Source organism: Arachis ipaensis, chromosome B09 (assembly GCF_000816755.2).
Source record: "Arachis ipaensis cultivar K30076 chromosome B09, Araip1.1, whole genome shotgun sequence".
In the NCBI taxonomy this organism is placed as follows: domain Eukaryota; kingdom Viridiplantae; phylum Streptophyta; class Magnoliopsida; order Fabales; family Fabaceae; genus Arachis; species Arachis ipaensis.
In genome coordinates this window covers 4,449,202-4,459,170 of record NC_029793.2, presented here as the reverse complement: position 1 = coordinate 4,459,170, position 9,969 = coordinate 4,449,202, and the positions used below count along the sequence as shown (strand labels likewise).

Here is a 9,969-nt window from a genome sequence, read left to right as displayed (position 1 = left end):
TACAAATATATTAATATTAATACTTATTGAATATTCTATTATTTTTTATCATATAAAAAATTAAATTAAATAAATAGTAAAATATAAAATAATATTAAATTAAATAAATAAAAATATCTAATTTTTTATATTTGAACTTAAAGATAAAGAGAATATTGTTTATTGAACTTATAAGATACTTTAAGTCATAGTAAAGTATTTAAGTCAATTGAACTATTTTTTATTTTTTAAAAAAGTACTACTAAATTTTTTGTAAAAAGTTTGGGGGGGTCATAGCCCCCCTTGTCTGAACTAAGCTCACTGACAATAACATTGATAACGGCCGGTTTTCGAGTCAAGAAAAATTCTAAAAGAACATACTTGAGTTCTCCCAACAAGATAGCCATTTCTACCAAAAGCTTTAATCAAAGCATAGTAGCCTGCTTTTGAAATAAAGAAAGTCAGAGCAGGATCATCTTTGTGAGGTCCATTCATCTATATATACCTCCATTGTTAAAAACAATCACTACCACAATGTCTGAATTGAAAAAATGAAAAAAGATTAATCATCATACAATTGCAAGAATAATTTATTGCATATAAAAACAAATATATGCAACCATATACGATCATATCAACATAATGAAAGAATTTGCATATGGCATATGATAACAAGAACCATTAATAGAGTAATAACTAAAATTGTTTACAAAAACTGACAGTAAGAACTATATATATATATATATAATTTTGTACAGCTACCTTCAGGTTGCTGTGTACAATTTACTGCTAAACATATTAAGCTTCATCTCGCATGAACAATATTGAAGCATTATCCTTTTATTTTTTGCACCTTATATTCAATTAGAATTTACATCTAAATAAAACTTGTAACCATACATATTTTACATGTAAATTCTCAAATTGCAGGAAATTCTAAAATCTGGTTACATCCAAATGGTCACTACTGCTACTACTACTACATCTCCCCTTGCAATGGTGAAATTGCAAGCAGTGAGAGAGTTTATTAGGTCTAACAGGGTGAAATTTTCTTAACTTTATCCCGACTGACCTCATTCTCAAAATGTTATCATTTTTTCAAACTATTAATTAGTTCGAATTTTAATTTCTCAGGCTTGCATTCACAGGCCGAATCCCAAAATGAAAACTTAGAATTAAAATTTAAAAAAAAAACGATAAAATAAAAGTATCCGTCCAATGCATGTTTTCATCAACAAATATGAAGTTTTTTTTTTGGGAGTACATGCTAAGACCTCCAAATTATAGGTCAATGGTGCAGCAATATCAAAAAACAACTTAGTATTATTGATAACAAATCTAAAGAAAATTTTCCAAAATAAAAAATGTATATAGATTCTGAGTAAGGAAAAATAAGGTTATTTCGCCCCTACCTAAGTTCAAGATGCAGAACTTCTTCGAAAACTGTTTGCTTAATTGTGGCCCTGCTGAATCAGGCTTCGAGTCCATTAACTAGCAGAAGCAATTTGAAAATTTTGCCGATCTGTGGCTGGCGGTGTGCGCATCGACGAGTTTAGGGCAAGAAGGAGAGAGAAAGCTGACGTTGATTGCAACGCTGTGTGGGTCTTGTGGAGAGTTCGGAATGCTGAGATATTTGAAGGAGAAAGAACCACAGCTCAAGTGATTTTTGTTACGGCATTGAAGCTCCAAGATTTGTCGCTAACACTTCCAACCTTGATTCATCTTTATTCTGTCGACTGTTGCTGGTAGTGGATGAATGACCTTCTTCTAGTAGCGACGAGTATGGGAGGGACACCGAGCAGAGGAGATGCCGCAAGAGGGGACCTTACGGTGGATCCAACGGGAGCTCAAGAAGTTAGGGCTACTGGGTTAAGACGGGGTGAGTGTGGGACAAAATAATAAGGAATTTTTTGGAAATTTTCAAAATAGAGTAAAGGAAAAATCCGTCCCTAACCTTTTTTTTCGCGAACATTTTCGTCCTCGAAGATTGGAAAATACTTTAATATCCCTGACCCCCAAAAAAGTGGACATATTTACCCTTCTGTTAGAGTCACTCCGTTTGCCTTGACGGAAAATGGTGACGTGGCTCCCGTGACGCTGACCTGGCCGTTACGGGCTGCCACGTGGGATGGGCTTTTGAAAAGATGACGTATTAGTCCCAGGAACCAAAACGTCACCGTTTCTCCCCCACTCTCAATCTATGAAATTCTGTGACCTCAGAAAACACTCAAAAAACACTGGTCTTTCACCCACACTATAGTGACCTCAGAAAATAACATTATGATGAACAACTTAAAACCAGCAAAGGAGCTAGCTGTGAAAGTGAAAGAGATAGAGAGATTGAAAGAGAGGATAGCATTGACTACTCACCACACCACTCACCATCCATCAAGCTGTGCCAAAACCCATATCATTAACAAGAACAACACATGAATTCTTTCACAGGAATTAGAATGTAGTGTGGTGTGTTATGTTGAGTTGTGTACTCCAACAAATTCGGAGCAAAGTTGAGTTGAGCTTGACTACCATCAACACTAAATCTACTAGTAATTGCACTTGAGCTGGCTGCAACAACAACCAAACTTGTACACTCCATTAGGATATAGGACATGATGGAGGAGAGTAAGTGAAAAACTCAAAAAACCAAGCAACCAATAATGCAATCCTATTATCATTACAAAGCTTATTAGTCTCTCCAACTCAGAAAACCTTGCTTTCTTTTAATCACAACCAATATTATGAATTTCCAAGCTGCATTTGCACTTGCACACAGCAAACACTGATGATCAAGGTCCTGAAAACCGCTTTCAGCCTCAATCTGCAGCAATTCATCATCATCATAATAAATAACTTAAAACAAATCCTAATTAAATTCATGGACTTCTCTACTAAAAAAACTAAAAACAAAAGAGCCCTAAACCTAAGATTTTCCGGGCCCTCCTGACTTAGAAGCCAGCAAATTCAGATGTCCAAGAAGGTAATTTCCCAGCCTCGTCGCCAAAGTTTCTCCCATGGCTTGTTGCTGCTGCTGATGCTGATGCTGATAGTGAACGAACAAAGAAGCTTGCTGCTGCTGAGACACCGACACCGCCGCCGACTGCACAACCATCTCCGGCGGAGGAGCAGCCACTGTGAAACTCCAAATTTGACCAAAATCGGGCTTAACCGGGAAGGCCCAGAGCCCCGCGGGAGCTCTGGGGCCCACTAAGGACCCAACGGCGGGCCCCATGGAGACGCCGTCGTCCTTGGCGGAAGCATCGTCATCGGTGTGTATGCGCTTGCCGAGTATGAAGGGAGTGGGAGCGAGCAAGGACTTGTGGTCGAGCGAAGACGCTGCGGAGGTTGAGGAAGGAGAAGAGGGAGAGCCAGCACCGCCGCGTACGGAGACGGAAATGGAGGAGAAGCTGGCGGGAGTGGTTCCGATTCCGGTGGCAGCGATGATTGAGGGCACGGCCTGGCGGAGGAGCCACTCGATGGTCTGGCCGTCGGACTTGTGGCCGAGCTCCGTCGGATGCCATGGGTCGGAATGCTCCCTTTCTTCCTTCACCCGCTTCACCTTCACACTGCATTCGAAGGATTAGGACTCAAAGATTTCATAGATTGTGGGTGGGGGAGAAATGGCGACGTTTTGGTTCCTGGGGATTAATATGTCCTCTTTTAAAAAGTCCATCCCACGTGGCAGCCCGTAACGGCCAGGTCAGCGCCACGGGAGCCACGTCACCGTTTTCCGTCAAGGCAAACGGAGCGACTCTAACGGAGGGGTAAATATCTCCACTTTTTCGAGGGGTCAAGGACATTAAAGTATTTTCCAATTCTCGGGGACGAAAATGTCCGCGAAAAAAAAGGTTAGGGATGGATTTGTTCTTTACTCTTCAAAATATGATGGTATCTTTGATTAGTTTTTTTTAAATGTGAGAATATTCGTTTTTTAATAGAATATTTTGTTATTTTAAACGTTTTTGTCACGGTATGGACTAAATTGAAAAAAATTATATGGTATAGAGACTTAATTGAAAATTTGGTAAAACTATAGGAAATCCAGAGTAATTAAACCTATTAAGAATAACAAATAAGTTATTAGAGTTTGAGTTTTATTTTGTTTATAATATTTCAAAAAAATAGTTAGCTTAATTAGCAGGTTATTCTTTTAAATTTAAACTATTGATAAAAAATATAATATATACAAAAATTAAAATTTATTTAATTAATAAAAAATACAATCATTTTTTACTTATAAGAAGGGCTTAAAGATAAAGCTAAAAGTATCCATTAAAAATCAAATTAACGAACTCTCCTACTAACATAATTATCAATTGAATAAATGTTAATTTGGTTAATTATCACTCAATATATATTATAAGTTTTAGGAAACAAATTAATTTGTGCTTAAGACTTTAAATGAAGGATTAAATTAAAAAATTGTCCTATATAAAAGTTATAATAAATAATTTTACTCTAAATACCAAACTCTTTTAGTAGTTAAATGGGCTTCTTTAACCAATTATTTTGTTTTTTAATTTCCTATACATAGATAATGTTCTCCTCCGAATGCATCTTGACGCAATTCAGACTAAGTGGTCAACAAATACCGAAATACGTACAAGCTACAACTCAATCAAAGAACAGCAACATTCTATTTATGGTAATACTGTTGTGAATGCCTGAATGCTCCTTTAAGTCACAATTTTGGTTCAATACATTCATATCCATCCCATATAAAATGGAAGACTTAAGATCCACCTTTTTATCTAGTGGTCACGGCCTCACGGGGTATAAACTGTAAAGGAACACTACAAAATACAAATACCATTATTGCGTTAAAGCATCTTTGGAGTTGGTGGGGTCTTCCATTTCACACAGAGACACTAAAATTCTATGGCTTCTTGGAATTCAGTTCCTCTCCACGTTTCCTATGAAGTTCTTGGCTGGTTTGCTTTTGCTTGTTGGTCAATCAGCTTCTATCCACAAGTCATTCTGAATTTCAGAAGGAAGAGGTATATTATATATATATGCATAACTTGAAATAAAGAGTTCCTAAGTATCAACATATTTGATGACCCTTTTAACTTTTGTTTTGTGATTTAGTGTGGTGGGGTTGAACTTTGATTTTGTAGTGCTGAATCTGACAAAGCACACAGCCTATCTTATATACAATGCTTCTCTGTACTTTAGTTCTGCTATTCAGAAACAGTACAAAGACAAATATGGTCAAAAAGAGGTTTGTTTCTGTTTCCGTACATGTTTACAGTTAACTCCTCTAATTATATATGGAATCTTATTAATGTTTGTGAATTTGTGGCTTAATTTATTTTAGATGATACCAGTGGCGGCAAATGATGTTGCTTTTTCAGCTCATGCTGTTCTGCTGACTGCAATTTCCTTGTTTCAGATTGCAATCTATGAAGTTAGTGTTATACTTCTATACTCTTTTCTTTGTTGATTTCTTTTTTTTTTTTTTTAATTTTGATTTGAGTTCATAATTATGCTAAAAGTGTTCGACATTTTCATGTAGCGCGGAGGACAAAGAATCTCTAAAATCGCCCTTGGAATCCTTCTTGTTGCTTGGTCAATTGCAGCAGTGTGTTTCTTTGTATCTTTGCACAATCATCATTGGCTTTGGCTACTCTCTATTTTCAGGTATGTTACCTGTTTTCATTATTTTTATTTGGTCATAATTGCATTATTTAACTTGCCATTGTTGATTTTTAAACTATTTGCACGTGAAGGATCAATGATTTTTCATTGGTTTTAAAAGAAATGTCTTTTAGAAATTGTTTCTAATTTTTGTTGAAATTGATTTTCCTGCAGTGGAATCCAAGTATGCATGACTATTATAAAATATATTCCTCAGGTTAGAATCTATTCCAATGATATTAATTTCAGAGACATAAATTTAAGTTGTGCAAATGCAAATACATAACCTAAAGAGGAGATATTTATACTGATCAATACAGGCAGTGATGAACTTTAGAAGAAAAAGTACAGAGGGTTGGAGCATTGGTAACATTCTACTAGACTTGTCTGGAGGCATAGCAAACTATTTACAAATGGTTATGCAATCTGTTGATCAAGGTATGCAATTTTCTTTACCAAGTGATTCACTTGTTTAGGTTTGTAGTTTCAACAAACAGTTTTCAAATTCTGCCTTTGATTTTCAGGCTCTTGGGTCAACTTTTATGGAAACATAGGGAAACTACTATTATCCCTGGTATGAATAATTCTCTTGATTTGGTTTCTCTTTAAAGGAACAAATATAAACTCAGTGCATAAAGAGCCATATCAATAACTCAAAATTTATCAATTCTTCGTGCTAATTGATGGAATAAACTGTTGCAGGTGTCTGTATTCTTTGACATCCTCTTCATATGCCAACATTACCTGCTATATCCTTCAAAAAGACGCAGATCAGAGACAAATATTGAACATGATAATGTTAAGCCTTCTGATCGCCAATCGTCGGAGAATGTTTGAAATGTAACTTGATGAATATCTTCTCTTGGAATGAGCTCAATCTAAATTTGTAGTTAATCATTTTCCAAGATAAATATACAGTTTAGACCACAAGCTTAAAGCCTTTAAACTCCTTAACTATGGCTAGCCAATTTATCGGTATCTGCATACCAAATTCTCTCTACAGATTTTTTATGATCTAATCACAAAAAATAGCAAATTATAAACCGTGTAGCTGTCCTTGTACCAACTCTTTAGTAACCATGTCTTCAACTCATCAGTTGATGATTTGACTACTGATGACTGCCACCTCAAAATTTATAAGTACTTGTTCAAAATGGACGTTGGTAACATAATGTTGTATGTTGCTAAAGAATATTCTCCTTTACTATTTTAGGAAGATGAAACCCACTGTAACCTTATCTCAAATGCATATTGGACCTTGAGTTTATTCTACAATTTCAAAGCAGTGATGCAAAGTAGTGGATATAAAAGCAGTGGATAAATCTTGTCCCGTTCACAACCGTTAATAGTGCACAGTGCACACCAAAGAGCCAGAGTTGGCTAATGCGGAAACTAGGCTGCTATACTGTGATAAATAATTCGTCCAATAAAAATTACATAAAATCCAGTCATGATTGAAAAAAAAAATAATTTAAACATAGTTGACTTTGAATATCTTTTACACATCATTGAAATCTATCTAACTTCTAAAGTAAATAGAAGGATTAACTGTAGCAGATATCAAATCGGTAAATATATTGCAGTGGATGATAAAATACTTCACGGCTATCTTCAAAACCTGCAATCATAGAAAATAATAATAATAAGAATAATAATATGCAGTTTTAATCAAACAAGAGAGTGTCAAATTGCAGCCTATGTGTTTGATGACAAAACAGTGAAAGGCGAAATGAAAGATTTGCTATTGCCAAAGAGTAGAGTTCCCATCAAGTCATCAACATCATAATAAATTGTTTCAAGAACTTATGCACATTGTAAATATTAAATTGGTGAAAATTTTTGGTATTAAACTTTCAAAAGTTCGAAGTTACCAAATACAACATCATGGTATTTTTAACAAGTATTCATAAACATCAACGGAATTTAAGTGAAATGCTGGCCTAAAATTGATTCAATATTCAACAATTTACACCGTTTTCTAGGCACAGCAATGAAAATTTTTAGCCAACAGCTTCAATACAATCGGCATTACAAATATAGACAGTGAGTGTTCATACCTATGCAAAATCAGTTTAGTCAGTCAAGTGTGTCAAATTTAATCTGGCATATATTAGAGCCCCTAGGTAAGGCAGATAATCCCTTGAGAATATAATACTTTGTCAGTAGTTCAAAATCAGACGTAGGATGAATTGTTGCTGTCTCCAATACAAGTCCTCTTTCTAGAAGATATGCAGTCAATTCATGTTCATCTGTAGTGTCTTCATATCCTCTAAACTTAAAAGTCTTGAGATGTGATGTCACACAATTAGGAACTCCGGTTGGGGGCTCTGGTCCAGCATATTCCAATGGATGTGAATAATAACGCTAACAACAAGAAACAAAACTTCTTAAAGATGCAAGCAAACAAGAAACAGACACACAGGCAGTGTTAAACTTGAAAAGTATAAGTACCTTTCGGTTATGAAGTGCAAAAACTTGAAGCATGTGACAGTTATGAAGCATATTCATCACAAAGTTGAAGTTGAAAGATAGAAAATCAAGCTCTAGATGGAGCAAACTGTGAAATTTCGGAAGCTCTAAAGCTGCAGCTTGAAATAAGCACTGTGTACAAGATAACAAGATATTAAATATAAACACATCACCACCAGTTACAAATTCATCAGAAATTAGAATATCAAATTACATCAAAAATTTTGCTCAATGAATCATGGATTTAGGATAAGCATATTACCTGTGTTGTGCAATATTTCAATGCCAAAAATTTTGTTTTGCATAGTGCCTTAAGAAGCTTAGCCACCCAATCAACATCATGCTCAAGTTCAACACACTGAAAAATATCAAGATGCGCTTCCATTATCTTGGGAAATTTTCCAACCACAAACCGTAAGCAAGGGCTTTGTATCTTGAGGTGCAAGTATTCAAGATATGGGGTATTTATCTCAAGATGCCCAATATCATTATGGCTAGGCCTCGACTCCTGAAAGATTAAACGCCTCAGGGTGCGAGGCATGCGAATTCTATGCAACTCAACCCATTTATTTTGGAAGGGTTCAGTTAATCTGACATTAAGTGTTCTAAGAACAGGGCAGCCAGATAAAAGATTATCACAATCTACATCTGTTAAATCCAACTCCATGTTCTTAAGGGATGGGAGACAAACTTTATAAGGTAAATTATCCAAAATAAACTCACATTTCAAAACAAGGGACACTAGTGATTTGCATGTGAATACATCTCTAGGCAAAAATAACTCCAAACATGAGAGAGTGACATCGAGATACAGGGTGCGGAGATGGGGTCCAACGCAGGCTTGAACCCACATATCGAGGGATTCATCATCAGTTAACCCACAACACAATCTGAAGCTTTTGATGGGGAGTGGATTGCGCTGGGCGAAAATAGCATCAACAGAAGCAATAAACTTGGCTTCCTGCGCAGGCGCCATAAAGGGTCTCCCGTATATGTCAAGGACTTGAAGATCTTTCCAAACGTGGCGCCACCGGCGAGAGAGGATTCCGGTGGCCACGGCACTTCTTGTTGGGAGGAATGAGAGGATGTGGCAAAGTACCGGGTCTGGTAGGTTGCTGATCAGGTCCTCTTTGATGGTGTTTTCTTCTGGTTTTGCTTCTGATTTCAGTTTCTTAGGCCTTACCATTGTCAATTTTGAATCTCAAGCTGTTTGATTAAGAACGACATATTAGCTCAGATAAATCATTGTCTACATTATCATCTTTGGAATATGTGAATCAACAATCTATGTGAACTGAAATTTTCAAAATCAAAATCTTGTATAGAAGAAGAAATAATAATCATGTAATAGTATTAATATGGAGAAGACGATTACCAATGGTGCTGTTATGGGTCGTGAGCAGTGGCTGCAGGAGGCGGCGCCGTGGTGGAGATCGCTGGGGTAGAGGCGGAGCTGGTTCCTGGTTAGGGCTTGAAATAGGAGAGTGTCTGTGTGGCGGGTGAGAGAACGAGAAAAGAAGAAAAAACACGAAAATATTTTAAATTTGATTTTGAACGCAGAATTTGAAAAACAGTTAGATTTCTTAGCTGGACTATTTTATAAATCTAAATAAAAAATAATAATAATTTAGCGCCAACATCTCGAAATTGAATTAGCGGTTCAATTACAAATTTGAACTTTTTTGTTATCAATCTGCTACATGGTGCATGTAGACGTAGTAAAGGCTAGAAGCTGCCATGTTCCTTAGCAAAGCTTTATTATTGGAAAGTGTTTCTTAGCATGATGTCATGATAAGGTTTAGGGTTTAGACTTCTAAGTTCTAACTCATTAATCTTAGTTTTGCATAGAATTAATGAATGTAAATTAAAAAATAATAATAATAAAGT

The 9,969-nt window shown here is 35.9% G+C and overlaps 3 protein-coding genes across 3 annotated transcripts; 1 reads left to right on the top strand and 2 right to left on the bottom strand.

The window, feature by feature from the left end:
• Window positions 2,900-3,556, bottom strand: LOC107614816 (transcription factor TCP7-like; the record flags this gene model as incomplete). The annotated part of the gene is made up of 1 exon (XM_021111691.1): window positions 2,900-3,556. A coding segment is annotated over one exon (657 nt), but the record flags the coding sequence as incomplete, so codon positions are not given.
• On the top strand, window positions 4,574-6,657 carry LOC107619463 (cystinosin homolog). Its single transcript, XM_016321763.2, has 8 exons — window positions 4,574-4,973; window positions 5,065-5,197; window positions 5,294-5,383; window positions 5,492-5,616; window positions 5,788-5,830; window positions 5,934-6,051; window positions 6,138-6,187; window positions 6,316-6,657. Exons 1-8 carry the CDS (start codon window positions 4,855-4,857, stop codon window positions 6,448-6,450), a joined length of 813 nt encoding a protein of 270 aa, XP_016177249.1. The 5' UTR covers window positions 4,574-4,854; the 3' UTR covers window positions 6,451-6,657.
• LOC107616944 (F-box/FBD/LRR-repeat protein At5g56420-like) lies at window positions 7,128-9,625 on the bottom strand. The gene is made up of 5 exons (XM_016318811.2): window positions 9,458-9,625; window positions 8,345-9,288; window positions 8,065-8,214; window positions 7,671-7,977; window positions 7,128-7,231 (listed from the first exon to the last, which is right to left on the bottom strand). The coding sequence occupies exons 2-4, from the start codon at window positions 9,266-9,268 to the stop codon at window positions 7,690-7,692; spliced, it is 1,362 nt and encodes a 453-aa protein (XP_016174297.2). The 5' UTR covers window positions 9,269-9,288; window positions 9,458-9,625; the 3' UTR covers window positions 7,128-7,231; window positions 7,671-7,689.

What these genes read in the sequence shown, in the direction of transcription:
- LOC107616944 (XM_016318811.2), bottom strand. Translation starts at nt 9,268, where the DNA reads ATGGTAAGGCCTAAGAAACTGAAATCAGAAGCAAAACCAGAAGAAAAC. An exon ending in TGAAATATTGCACAACACAG is followed by an intron (nt 8,215 to 8,344) that starts GTAATATGCTTA and finishes TCTTGTACACAG; the next exon opens with TGCTTATTTCAAGCTGCAGC. An exon ending in TTGCACTTCATAACCGAAAG is followed by an intron (nt 7,978 to 8,064) that starts GTACTTATACTT and finishes TCTTGTTGTTAG; the next exon opens with CGTTATTATTCACATCCATT.
- LOC107619463 (XM_016321763.2), top strand. Translation starts at nt 4,855, where the DNA reads ATGGCTTCTTGGAATTCAGTTCCTCTCCACGTTTCCTATGAAGTTCTT. An exon ending in ACAAATATGGTCAAAAAGAG is followed by an intron (nt 5,198 to 5,293) that starts GTTTGTTTCTGT and finishes AATTTATTTTAG; the next exon opens with ATGATACCAGTGGCGGCAAA. An exon ending in TTATAAAATATATTCCTCAG is followed by an intron (nt 5,831 to 5,933) that starts GTTAGAATCTAT and finishes TGATCAATACAG; the next exon opens with GCAGTGATGAACTTTAGAAG.